General features: G+C 39.9%; 1 protein-coding gene across 1 annotated transcript in view; it reads left to right on the plus strand.

Moving 5' to 3' along the window:
* Positions 1-4,269: 4,269 nt before the first annotated feature.
* The window catches only part of NYAP2 (neuronal tyrosine-phosphorylated phosphoinositide-3-kinase adaptor 2), a gene marked incomplete at both ends in the record, with an annotated part of 46,292 nt that continues 36,220 nt past the window's right edge, over positions 4,270-14,341 (plus strand). The window contains 2 exons of the mRNA XM_010012146.1: positions 4,270-4,311; positions 9,945-10,243. Coding sequence (XP_010010448.1) covers positions 4,270-4,311; positions 9,945-10,243 — 341 coding nt within the window. The remainder of the gene's footprint in view (positions 4,312-9,944; positions 10,244-14,341) is intronic.

Genomic DNA, 14,341 nt, shown 5'->3' on the forward strand with positions numbered 1-14,341 from the left:
TGGTTTCTAGATAGAATACTTTTCAAAAGGGCTTTTCCCTCTCATGGAGGGAACTGAACTAGTATGTTGCCCACTCAGTTTACCTTTATACCATTGAATGCTCTTTGTCTCAATGTTTTAAGTCCCTAAAATAATCCTCACACAGATTTTCACAGCTTGGAACACATACTTGACTGTTGCTTTAGCAAAATTTCATTTCACCGCAGCTTCATAGCCTAATAGTAATAATCCTTTGGGCAGTGTAAGTGTATGTCACTAGAGGAGCATATGAGTCCTGCCTTCCTTCAGTATCAGAGCTTGTTGGATGTATTTTTTGTTCAACTGTGTGGCAAAAAGCTACCCCTGCAAGAAAAAAAAAAAAAAAAAACAAACGAAAAATCTCAAGACAGCAGTGACCAAAAAGTAATAATTAGCTGCACATCCCCATTTGTAAAAGTAATTCTGAGAGTGATGAAAATCAGCATGTGCTGATTTTTGGAAGCTTTGGCAGTTTATTGGCAGCTTTTATTGTAGCCAGTTGTCTCTGGTGTTAAATTCCTATATACATAGAGACCTTTTAGTAGGCTGCTAGAGTTAGTGGATCTGGCCCATTAGCTCTGTGTGTGGATACACACATGAGAAGAGATTCTGTACTTTACATTTGGACAATCCACCTGAATTTCTAAATGGAACATGCACTGGGTATATTGGAAGACCCTAAGGGTGGAATTGGTTCAGGGGCATTCTGGGTACATGCATGCATGGAACAAGCTATACATTTGCTGGTTAGCTTCTTTCGGTGTCCTTACTGAAATCACTAAGTCCTAACCACCTATATGACCATTACACTTGTTTTTCACACACTCTGCAATGCAATATTAAATCAACTATGTTTCTGAAAACATAAAGTCTTCTTTTATTTATTTCTCTGAACAAATAACCAGCTTCTGACAACGCTGGCTAAGGAACTGACATCCATCAAGACAATGGTTTATATCATTATTTCTAAATTTAGGTGTGAAGGTCATTAATACTCTGATGTGGCAATAATGGTCACTTTGCTATGGATAAAAAAGTGATGTAAGCAGAGAGATTTTCCAAGCAACTTTGTATCTTTGTGAACAAGCCTCTCCAGGATTTGACCTGGAGAACTGTTGATACTGATGTACAGGGTTTCATGTAATTTTATTTACCAGGTTGAGACTGTCTAGAGAAGAAGGAAAGAGAGAGAGAGACCAGTGCATACGTCCATATGGAGTGATTCCCTTTCCTGTTTCTGGGTTAATCACAGCTCTGAAAAATGTTTCACTTAGTTTTAGGAGTCTTTGTTCATGTTGCAAGGCACAGACAGATATTCATGCTCTCCAGTTAAATGGCAATGTGGTGATTGACAAATGAGCTGAAACTTTCCCTTCAGAAATCGGAAAAGACAGAGATGGTGACGTGGATACTTACTAGCACATGGTTAGTAATGCTAGCTATACAGTTGAGGCAATGGACTCCAGCAGGGCTTTTCCAGTGCAAAAAAGGATCTTCTGACGAAGCTTTCTATGGGTTTCAGCACCTGTGACAGCAAGGTGATGTATCCAGCAGAGTATTTATGTAGTTAGGGGGGGTAAGCTGCACTAAGTTAAATGTTTGTTTCCTGTGCAAAGACCAGTTCAGCACACAGAGACATTGTAAGTGAGGAAAAATACCCAAGAAAGCCTTGTGCTCTTCTGTAAGAACTTGTACTGTACATTCCCCTGACTAGATGACCTTTGAGGGTTCCTTCCAACCCAAACTATTCTGTGATTCTGTGAGCTTTGCCTTGTGCTGAGGTGTCTGGAAGCAAAATTACCCTGTATGAATATAACAGATCTGGAATGGTGAGCTGCCAAAAGACAAATCTTTGCACAACACTGTCCTGTCAGTGGAGCCTGTATCCATGTCGCATCCCTACTGTGACTGTGGTATGGACACCTCCTCCCAGGCTCTGTAGATCAGGCAGTGCCTCTCCCTTTCTTACCAACTCACATGACATTTATAAAAGAAAACAGAGAGCCAAGCTAGCCCAGGGACTATATTTTGAACTGAGTGTTATGAATTATAATCGTATCAGAAGAATTATGTGAATAACTGGAGTATCAGGTCAGTAGCTGAACAGAAGAAATCTATATGTTTTGCCATGCTGAAGTGAAATTTAAGTTTTTCTCCCAAACAAAATGTTGTTATTCCTGTTCACTGCCGGGTCTGGATCAAACTCCTTTCTGTCTAGCACTGGAGGCCATAGGAAGCATTTACTTAAAACCTTAATTTCCTTGTATTTGAGCTTGGATTTTAAATAGAAAGTAGAGTCATGTTTGCTTGAGGGACTCAGAGGAGCAGCTGTACAATCACTGTTTGACATAAGCCTGAATCTGGAAAGGTTAGACACTGTAATATCTCGGCAGGCTCAGTGTACTTGGTTTACAAATCACTGTTCTTAGAGTGTTGGCACATTTCATTAATTTGTCCAGGTTTAAACTTTTCCCAGCATCTGATCCACAGGAAGGCTTTTTTACTTTTTACACAATTTCCTTCCATTACAACTCTTCGACTCAAAGCCAAAGAAACATCTTCTTACAAAAATCCACAAAACTGATTTTGTATGTTAATTTATTCCCATATCTCATTGAAATATTTACTTAGCCTCAGTTGCTCAGGCAGAGTGGAGTCTGCGCCATGTGGCCTTCCACTGAATGTGACAAAAACACAGCCTTGTTCTAGCTCCTCCCGTTTTTGACAGGATGCAAACCCCCACTCCATTAACACGAACATGCATTTGCACTCAGTTTAAACATTGCATATGGTTGATGTCTAATTCTAGGTGACTCTGAACATATGAGCTTTCATTTACTGGCTTTTAGCTGTGCATCTCCCATGCAAAATTAAAAATATCCGTAGTCATATAAAAGCAGAGCACTTTTCACTCCTGCCTGTTAAACGTCTTCTGTATTCACAACTTAGAAACCTTTCCATATGCATCAGTTAGCCACCAGTCATGCACAGGGCTGGAGCACTGGAGGTCTGCTGCCCCCTATACAGTAGCGAAGGTTGGTGTTCTGAGGAAAGCAACATCAGGCCATTGTGGCTTTTCAGCCCAACATGCCCATTGTTAGTCCCTGGTTAAGGAGGCAGCCTACTGAAGACAGAAGAAATGACACTGGAAATCAGAAGTAGTACCTGCACTTCTATTCAGACTTATGAAGTACAGCTTTATTCAACTCTTGGTGGATCAGAAGGTCCTTAACTCCTCCATTACTCCTTTCCAAGCTGTCTAGCTCATTAGATTTGTTATAAAAATAGTGCACATAGTTTTTATTTATCAGTGTTTCTCATAAAGTCTTTCAGGCTTGTTTTGGTTTGATTTTGATTTTTTTTTTCCCCCTAAACCCTAGCTATTGCTAGCATTTTCAGCCTTTTGTGTTATAAAAATTGTTGGCTGTGGAGCATCAAAGATCATAATTTGAAATTATGCTATCTGACATCTTAGGGAAGACCTGCTGTGGACAGTCTTGGTTAGTTTTGCTGTTACTGTTCATTGTGTACTGCGTGGGAATTATAGCTGTCTTTTGGTTGCTCACCAGGGACTCAGTCTTACAGTGCAGCCGCAGCACTTGGTGGTTCAGATTGATCTGGAAAATCAACTGCATGCAAGATTCAATCCTTCTGTGGATGGCAGGAGCCAGACTCTTGACAGCAGCACAGAGTGCTGTTAGGGTTCTGTTCCACATACAGGTTGGCTTGAAGAAATGAATTCCTAGACATAATCTAGTGTCAGACTATGTGAGCACACCCTAACAAGTGGTATTGCTTAGAACAGAGGCACAACCATCAACCAGTTTCTGCAAGGCTTCCTAGTTATTCCAGTGCAGCAATGCAGATACAGGAGGAGGGGGTGTCAGCTCACTTCATGTTTGCAGGTTCAAACCCTGGGACTGTGGGTTTGATAGGGGTGGTAAAAGAATAAAATTTTATAGTACTGATGTGTTCTGTGTCCTGAGAGGCCTGATGACTTAAGCAGCACCTGATCTCCTACCTCAAAAGCAGAGGCATATGGCATAGGTAAGATGTTTGATGTGCACAGGCATGGCAGATGCTCACTTCAGATAGTCCTCCAGGTGCACAAAATGACTCTAAATTTGACCTTTGTCATGATTCATTTGCACTTGAGCCTATCTAAAAGGATGGTAGTATGAGCCTCTGGATTTTGATGTAAGATTGTGGGTCATTTGGAGTCTTTTGGAATAAGGAGAGGGACCTTTGAAGTGTGATTAAAAAAAGGAAAAGGGAAGAAGAGGGAAAAAAAAAGTAATTTGTTTTTATGTTCAATTTCTATAATGAAAATGGCATGGATTTGTGTAAAACCATACTTACAGTGCAGTTTCTGAATCCATGATTGTGATCCTGCCCTTCTTTCTTCAGTATTACATTTCATGGTCTGCTGAAATCATGTTTAGGGGGATAAAAATAGTGTATCTTCTGTTTTTTGGCATCCAACCTCTAATTTACAAATATAATTTATGCTAATCTTGAAAGTGCTTCTCAGATACAAAGTAAAATGTGTCATCCTTAGTATATGTGTGTATAATTTATTCTGATGGGGAATAGACATTTCAAAGCCATTTCAGCCCTTTATACTCAGAACATTTGATATGAGCGGAAGATGTATGAGTAAGGAAGTGGTTAAAATAACAATAGCTATTCTCTTAACCCAAAAAAGGTAGATGCACCAAGGGATGAACTGCTGTTTGCTCAGTCGAGCCAGCTCATAGACAATCCCTGAGTGAAGTATTTTTATTCCTTTTGTATTTTTGTGGATGATTAGTCATTTTTATGATGGGCTTATAAAAAATCTTCCTACAGCATCACAGTTAATTTTTTGGGACCTAACTTCAGTCTCTGACTCAAACAGCTTCCCTGAGGGATTAGATGCATGTCATGGTGGGGTAGGACTGCATGGGCTTGCAGCTCCCCAGAGAGAAGAGGTCTGGCCATCCATGTGCATTGTTTGCCTTGTAACTCAGTTCTCCCCACTTTTGCAGAGGAGCTTGCAGAGACTCTCAGCTCAGTTTCTGCCAGGTAACAAATCAGTGTCTGTGACTGAGTCTTCCTCACAAGAAGAGTGAGCAGCTGCTATTGAAATGGCTTCTCTTGGTTGTCTGGAGTGTCACTCCTTAGAGTACATTTGTCACCAGCAGGGTACATTCCCTTTCCTCCTGCTTAGGAGATCAAGTTTCATAATTAGGTGTAGTTCCCCTTTTGAACTTGTGGATAACAAGTGAAAAAATCTCATGTAAAGGAACACAGGAAGAAAAATAGAAACTATACAAAGATGAGGAGAACTAACAAGTGGTTCTTGGTGCCTGAGGCATGAAACTAATCCATTTTAAGTCTGAACTGATAAGAGAATTTCTGGTTGAATACCAAGAGCCAAGGATGGATAGATAGCTGGGACAAAAATGTACCTTTAGGGTATTCTGACTTTATGGGGCTTAGATATTCCTAAGAATTCTCCTACTCCTTAGAACTACACTAAGGGATTTAATATTCCACATTGTTTGTAGTTAAAGCAGTAACACCAAGTAAAACAAAAGTTTTCACACAACTCTGAGGTTTTTTTTTTCCAGGAATTAATTAAATTTTGCCTGGTCCAAGTAATGAAACTCAACAGCAAATTAAAACTTACTTGCAGTGCAAAGTAGTAACACTGCAAACAAAAAAGAGCACATTGATTGGGGCAGGCAGTCTCCAGATAATTTTTCTTTGCCATGTCTTTGCTAAGTGGTGAGAACTTGACAACTTGAAAATATATTCCTAGTCAATAGGAACATTATGAGTCGTGGCAAAGCAAGGTGAAAATGACCTGGCCCACGCTTTGTCCATTTGCAGTATTTTCAGAGTTCATTTTTAATGTTTAGTCTTCTCCTATAACTTCGCTTCTTGTGATAAGTAATAAAATGAATAATACAAAAGACATTGCCCTCTGTAGTTCTTCAAACACATAAGCATTTCAGTTATTCCATGCCGTAGTTTGGTCAGTGCTCCCATATCTACTTGCTAGACCAGAGCAGGCAGAGCACAATAAGCTGATCTGTAATGTGTCCAGAACCACAGTGATCACAGCTTATTTGCAGGTAGGCTGATACCACAGTAAGAAACAGCAAGGTTGGAATGGTTTTATGTTAGCCCAGTTCTGACCTCAGAAATCTCAGCTGACAGATAAAACCTGTGTTGGAGGTATAACAAGACTTGTCAGATCCACCATTTGGAGCTCTTGTGCATATTTTAGAAACAAAAGCTGAAATCCGCTATTACTGTTTTGAGGCAGATCCAACTGCTTTGGTATTTGCTATAATGATTCAATTCCAGTACTGTGTGGAGGAGGGAGAGGGATGAGAACAGTGCACCCAAGGAGGGAGCATGTAATCTGGCAGCACTCAATGGTCTCCATCAGACTTGTTAAGTAGGCTTTGGAGATGTCCCATAACTTGTTCTTGAAAGAAGAGCTGCTTCAGAACAGTTTTTTTTTAAGGGTGTCTGGAGCCAACCTCACTGCACTGCCCTTTCTTCCATCCAGTGCAGCGTCGGTCACTAGACCTAGGCAAATGCCAAAGTGCATTTTCAGCACAAAGTCAGGTTTACTGTAAGTGTGTAACGTGAGTGATTGTATGATTTATTTTGTTATTATATAATTCATGTCTCTCTTTGCAGACAAATGACTTGCCTTTTTAACGGTTATTTGAACGCTGTACATAATTCTTTGTCAGAGAAGCAGTTGAACCTGGCCAAGTTCAAATTGAAACTTCCCAGAGGAATAATCCAAATCTGAATTTCTGTATATATTAATAAACTGTGTAATACTTGCAGCAACTCACATAATACAGTTTTGAAATGAGATGGAACTCATTATCAGTACAATGAGGAGCACAGGCTCTTTCCTGTCAGAAATAATGGAGTGAGAGCTACACAATTATTTTCCCTCACTGCTTCTGGAGTCATTTATGCAGCAAGGTATGAGTAAATCTTTCTCTGCCTGTTGTGCTGTAGTGGGACATACACCAGCCCCAGCCAACTCCTGTGGTCGCAGGCAAGAGGAGTATATAAACAAATCCTTTCTGTCTGGTTTCATGGTGTAATATCAGCAGCATTGTGCATTGCAAAGCTGCATTCCACAAGTCCGAATGGAGCACTGGCATGCTGCTGCCTGAGGGCAGGGAATGCCTTGTTTGAAATCTGCCATCCAGCTTTTGTATTTGTGCTCTGGGTATGAGTCTGCAGTGACTCCTTTGTCTGTGCACCATGGTGGATTTCAGTCTCTATTACCAATATGTGAACCTTGGCACTCCTCCTAGTGTTACACTTGCACTTACTAGTCAAACTCTGCTAGGAAACACCCGCTGACCGACACTCAGGAGTCACTACCAGCATAAGTCCCAAACATAAGCTTTTTTGTCATGCTGACTGATGACCATGGCCCAGGACCAAGAATTAGCGGCTAGTCTTCTTCAGCTTGGAGTTTACAGTGCCTAACCACCAGCTGAAGGTTGGTTACTACACTGAAAGAGAAATGGACTGTCTTTTACACATGGCTGAAAAGAGGGAAATGGTGCCCTGCTGATTTTGTCTAGTAGCTGAGCAGAGAATATAGAAAAGCAAGACCAGATCTACTTCAGCCATGAAGCAGAATAGCAAGGTCTGTTCCCATCTGTACCTGCAACCTCTCTCTGACCTGACTATAGGCTGTATATTCTGGAGTAAGCATAGGAAGCGGGTGAAAAAGGTTTTCATCTGTGACGTTGAAAGGAATTCAGTAAAGAATGAAAAAATATGGGAAGGGAAGGAAATGACACAATTCAGTTGTTTAATGAGATATATGTGTTTAGAGATTGGACTTATGTTTTGAAAATTCTTATTTCTGGGGTACAGGATACAGCAGTTTGGCAAAAACCCCCTCTTCATATAAATGCAGTTCTGTGTATTCTCAGGAAAAGGGTGAAAACTCACTGGAAGTTGTGCAAGTCTATCCATAATGGAATCTGTCTTACAGTGTGTGGTTTAAACACCTTTATGCAGTAGTGAAGTAAATGCACTAATTAAATAGTGTAACTTGATGAGAATTTTAATGTCAGAGACATGGCAAACTGAAATTCTGTTTGCTAAATGTGGTTTGTCCAGTGGACTTAAGGAAGGAAGCAGACTCCCCACCTGCGTTCTTCAGCATGTTTGGATAGTAATCTTCTCTAAATAACGTGACAGGCCCTTTTTGTAGTCCAGCATCAGAGGATTATATTATTTTCAGAACAATTTATGCAAGATTAGTGGAGACATAGTTAATCATTTAAATTAGCTACAGGTTTTTTATTAATCTTCAAAATAATGAGTTCTACCTTTTGATCTTTATGTCTGCAAATCCCTCTGGAATTGATGTCAATTAGGATTCAGTAATAACTCAGTTATGAACATGGACCAGTGCGTGCATATGCGTGGCATGCGTGCGTGCAGGTGTGTGGCGTATACATGTGCAGGCAGGTGGGGAGTGGCACGCGTTCAGTTAGACCTGTTCACTTGTTACCGATTTGGAAAGTGGACCTCTCCACTCGTGGAAAATAAATAAAAATGCAAGGTCAGTAATAAGCAAAAAAAGGCTCTGCTTTATCATGCACAAAGTTGCATGGTGCCAATCTGGTGCTTTTAGGACAATTAGGTACAGCTTGTGTGTTACGTACAATGAAGATAGGGGACAGCGTCAGGGAATGAAGTGACCTTACTCTTCACATGAACTGTTGAAAATGTTCTTGTCTTTTAAAGAAGGAAATGTGTTCCAGAAGCAAGTAAACTGCAGCAGCCCAAGGCAACACTGAATAGGAAACTTACAGAGGAGCAGACTGACCCTGCTTATTGGTTCACTCTATGTGAAGGAGAAACAGGAGGTAATTAGGGCTTTCCAGGGCTTTGCAGTTCTCATACTGACATTTCTACATGCTCACAGTGGCACATACCATTTCAAACCTCCATGCAAACAGTCCCATGTTGACCTGTGTGTGTTGCCTAGTTTTTTTGTGTACTCAGTGAATTGCCTTAATTGAACTGTGCTGTGGATTTGCAGTAAAGCATCAGTAAGAGCTGTGGTTCGGAACTGATAAGCATGCATGACTATAGTAGGAATAATACCCGATTCTCAGTCCTGCCATCCATGGTACAATGTAGTACTTGGTATGATAGCACTTTTTTCAGCTGAGCTTTCCTTCTTCTGCGTCTGTGTTTCTGAACGTTTGGAGGTTATTTTCTTCTTGGTGTCCCTCAGCCCATTGCCTTTTCATCTCCTATATTTGCATCTTACTAGTCTCATGCTGCTCATGTTGCAGCTTCAGGTGGATCTGATGAGATGTTAATACTCAGTTTCCTATATACATGTAATTTTTTGAGCACTTCTTTCTCTTATCATTCTTTAATCTGAAGGGAAATGATTGACTGGACCCCAAGAGCCTTGTTTTCCAAGGTACATGAATGTCTATAGTTAAAGATGAGTGCAAGAGACTATGGATCAATACACGATGTTGCATTTCTATAGCAGTATTATTCTTTGCCCTACTTGCGGTCTCTTGTCCTTCTGAAAACTGAGTTCTGACTTCTGATGTTTGAAATTTTTCTGTAGGCAATTTCTAGACATAATGCTGTGAAACCTGAACAAAAGCTTTTCTCAATTTTTTTTTGTAAAATTCTGAGTGAGTGCATAGTGGTGTATGTACATTTCAGTTCTTGGCAACTTATGTTGAGAAATAGACCGCTCTATTCTAGTAGTTATCTCGAGAAATGAGAAGAGCATTACTGGTTTCCAAATTCAAAAGTACAATCTGCTCATCAAAAGCAGAACTGAGACTCTGGTTCCAGGTACAGTTCAGGCAAAGGTGGGTCACTTACGTGTGTATTTTCTCTTACAGCATAGGCGGAGAAGTAGCAAGAGGAAATGAAGGAAGCTACGTGGGGAAACATTTCCGCATGGGATTTATGACAATGCCTGCTCCTCAGGACAGACTGCCACATCCTTGCTCCAGTGGCTTTACAGTGAGATCCCAGTCTCTTCATTCTGTTGGAGGAACTGATGATGAAACTAGCAGCTCTCGTAAGCAGCCGCCTCCAAAACCTAAGCGAGACCCCAACACCAAACTGAGCACCTCATCTGAAACAGTCAACACTGGAACAACAAGTAAAAGTGGGAAACTACCGGACAGGACTGAAGGTAAATGCTATAATTCTTTGGAAAAAAGGTTTTTGGTGACCTAGCGTTAAGATTATCCGGTTGATAATCTTGTGTTTAAGAATTAACTGTATGTTTCCCCATCTGTGTAACAGTTCCAGCACATTTATCCCAGATCACTGTGCTCTAAATTTTGGACCCGTGGGTAATTGCCAACCATTGACATTTCTCGCAGACGTGTGCCACTTATACGGCCTAGCTATATACTGGGGAATGAGTGGAATTTATTCAAAATAAAGGAAAAAGAGATTGCTATCAGGTAGCAATGTTACCTGCACACAGCCAAGTTCCAATCACCGTATCACTAGCACTGTCCAACCCACAGTTCTGGACAGGGTCCTTCTTAATAAAGAAGTGAAGGACAAAAACTATAAAATACTGAAAACTGCATGAATCTCTACAGCAGGGAGATATTATCCATCAGTAAAAGTTGTACCTGAGGTGATATAATGTATTGCCTAAGCTTCTGTTTGCATGTAGGTCTACATTTTCTCTTCACAGTTACATTGCAGCCCACTTACATTCTTATTCTTCCTAGTTACATTGCAGCCAATGCAACATTCAGAAGAAAATAAACAAATGTGTTGAATAAGGATATAACTTCCTTACTGTGAACTACTAAAGAAGAGATAACTCTATAGGGATCTTCTCCTTCCTTTCTTCCATGCTGGAAATCCATTTTATGCAGCAGTAGGACCAGCTGTACTCCCTGCTAGGAGAAATCAGGATGACTCTGCTTCACAGTATGAACTGTAAGAAGGAACCCTTATGGACAAATGGTTTTGATCAGTGCTGGTCTTTCCTACTGCTGTGTTACATATCAGTTTTGACATCCCATGCAATATGTTGTACTCTTAGTGTGTGTCCCTTTTGCTTGTTGTGGTCAGAAATGCTTGTTAGCTGCATTCATGCTAGAACCCCTTTTAAGCAAATCTGATTTTAAAAAGTCATGGGTGATAACAACAGTGCAAAGGAATGTGTAATTCAACATATGTCTATGACTGCAAGGTCGAGCACAAACGCTGAACAAACTGTAGATATATTTATGCTGTTGGTGGTGATTATTTTGCATATGACATTTACCATTACTTCCATAGCTTGTCCTCCACCGTGACCATTACATCAACTCCACCAAACAGACTAACATGACAAATCCAAGAACTGAGTAACTGCCCTTAATAAAAGCAGTTTACCACAATTTTACTGAATCAAAGGCTACATAGCAACCATTCAGATTTGTGCCACAGACAGATCTAAAATCTCAGAAAGTCTTTCAAGTCCTTCATTTAATACAGAAGGAGAATGCATGGTACAATCTTCTTGGTCTGGTGTGCTCTGAAGTGAAAGACAGGAGCTTTTAAGTTTCTCAAAAGTTCGTTTGAAAAATATTGTATTTCAAAATGTTTTTGTAATTCTTTAATATATTAGCACTCTTTCTTCCTGAGTCTGCACAACCAGAATTGCCAAGGCTAAATGAAGTTTGTCTTGCAGACAGGGCAGTAAAATAGGCTTTAACAGTATCTAACTTGTTTACTGGATATTCCTGCAAGTGTGCATTGACTCGCAGAGTATATTGTGCTCTTTGGTATAGCCAACCTTCACATTATCTCTAGGATGACTAGGAATGAGGTCTGTTTTATATCCATCTCCCTAGCCCTTTTCCTCATTTACTGAGAAGCAAGAGTCTTTGAAAGCCTTAAAGTAGCAATAATAATAATGACAGTGATAATTGAAATACATCCAAGTATTCCACAGATCTCACAGAAATTATGGCAGACTCCTTAAGTAGTCTGGGTCATTATGAAACTGGATTTTCTTCAGCACTATTATTATGGAAGGCTCTGAAGATTTTGCTTCCTTTCCCTCACCTTCTCCCACGATTTGAAATTTGACACTAAGGACCTAGTATGTAGTCATGTCCCTTCTGACATTCCAAAATCTGTAATTGATTGACATTTCTGTTTCCGAGGCCAAGTACTGCTTTGCCTGCTCCCAGTCTGTACCGGTTGAGCTTGATGTATCCCATCACATGATGGTTACGAGTGTCATGTGTGGTATTATAGAAGGTTCTCTTTGTATAGTCTGCATGACAGTGGTATTACTACACCATAATACTAAGTATTGCAGAGCACCTCAGCTTCATTATTGTAATCAAGGTCTGAATATTGATAGCAAGATCTCTGGAAAGAACCGGTTAATGGTTAATAATCTGTCACTAGCATAAAAGGTAGTACCTAAGTGTTGCCTTTGAGTGTGACTAAATGCCTTCATGGAATATTGAGAACCTCTGTGATACTTGATATATGCCCTGTATTACATTCATTCTGCAGGTTTATGTGTAGTACAGCAATGGGCACTTTCAGACTATCACGAAGAAGTTCCTGGTAATTTTGAATTGACGGAACCCGTTGTTATTTTCATGTGTTCAGAATATCTGACCTGTTTGTATGTGTCTGGTTTTCTATATGCCAGACATACAGGGGTTTGACCAGAGTCTGGTAGATAGAAAGTAAAATCAGATTATAGGAAGCGTTTTTACTAAGCAGTCAAATTTTGAAGTCTCAGGCATACTCAAGGTGGTGTGTGGATGAACAAACTGAAATGCTTTGCTGTCACCAGGACAGGCTTTGTTATTACTCATGCACTCCAAGGTAGAAAGTTTGTTGTGATGAAAGAATTTTCACAGTCATCATCTGGCTAGCATAGGAAAGTTTATATAAAACCTGTGGTCATACATTGATGAGGACATCTAGAGAGGAGCAGAACCAGATGAAAGTTAATTATCTGCAGTATTGATTTGACACAAATATTAAACCAGCTTTGTCCCAGAATAGGAAATTATTACTGTTGCTCTACAGTTAATTCCCAGCAAATAAAGTATCTGAAACTGTGTGTAGCTCAAAGAAACTTGTGAAGCTCCAAGTCTGCAAATCGTTCTTTTTCTGTGCAAGTGGTTAAATTTTTCCGTATCTAGTAGTTCTCATTCTAGTAGCAGTCTTTCAATTCAAGAGATTATAAACCTATATCTTTCTGATTTCAGGTGAGATAGTCCATAGGATACAATATTCATGTTCTCCTAGGGAGGTCTTTGGAATGTCAAGTCCAAGAACACAGAGGCTTAACTTTATAATTATTGTTGATACTGTACCCAAATATTTGTATATGCTTGCATCTCATACATTTGTATGTATTTGTGGTATTTGCAGGCTGAATGGCTACAGCTTTTTCCAGGAGCTATGGAAAACAATGATAAAACCCCCTATTGTTTCTCCACCAACTGTTGTGGAATCTTTACAAAGGAGTTGTCACAAAATTGTTCCCAGCTCGTTTTTTTAATGGCAGTGCAGAATAATTCAGACTATAATTTCTATTGTCTGACCCCGTGGCTAGTTTGAAAAAGAATTTGCTACATTTCCTAGGCAACCAGGGACAGCCTCACCACTCATTATTATTAAACATATTTACTTTTTGCTTTCTGATAGCATCCAGTTTATACAAACAAAACCAATTACTGATGGTAACTTTCATTCTTTTCTGATCGTGGTAAAGTCCAAATATTGAATCCATCCCATCATAGTAACTACAATTAACATTAGATTATGTTTTGAATGTGAGTCTGACTTTGCTGCAGAGAAGTAAGTGGCAGAAGAAATTTGGTCATGAGCTTGAAAGACCTCTTCCTCCCAAAACAGAGATAGCATCACTAGCAGCCACAGTGGCTCTGTACACTTTCCCTGTAAGTATACTTGCTCCCAAATTTGTGGGAGTGTGAGAATCTTCTTTCAAGTCACGATGACATGCATTAACCCTGTCACGTTGTACAGCAGTGTGATAACACTGTTTAGTGTGTTCATCCCAGTCTACCTTGGCTATTCCTGAAAGAGCGCTCTCCAGTCTGGAGGACTCATTCTCCTTAACTTGAGTTTAATTTCATTGCTGTGTTTTTACACTTTCATGTCCCTTCTTATGCTTCAGTATTCCTTTTGACTCTCCTGGCTATCTCTCATGTGCACCCACTGAACACCTTCCACCTAGTGCATTTCTCCTCCATGACAGATTTCTAGAAATTTGTTTTTAAAA

This window comes from Nestor notabilis, unplaced genomic scaffold (genome assembly GCF_000696875.1).
Source record: "Nestor notabilis isolate BGI_N333 unplaced genomic scaffold, ASM69687v1 scaffold15933, whole genome shotgun sequence".
Taxonomy (NCBI): domain Eukaryota; kingdom Metazoa; phylum Chordata; class Aves; order Psittaciformes; family Psittacidae; genus Nestor; species Nestor notabilis.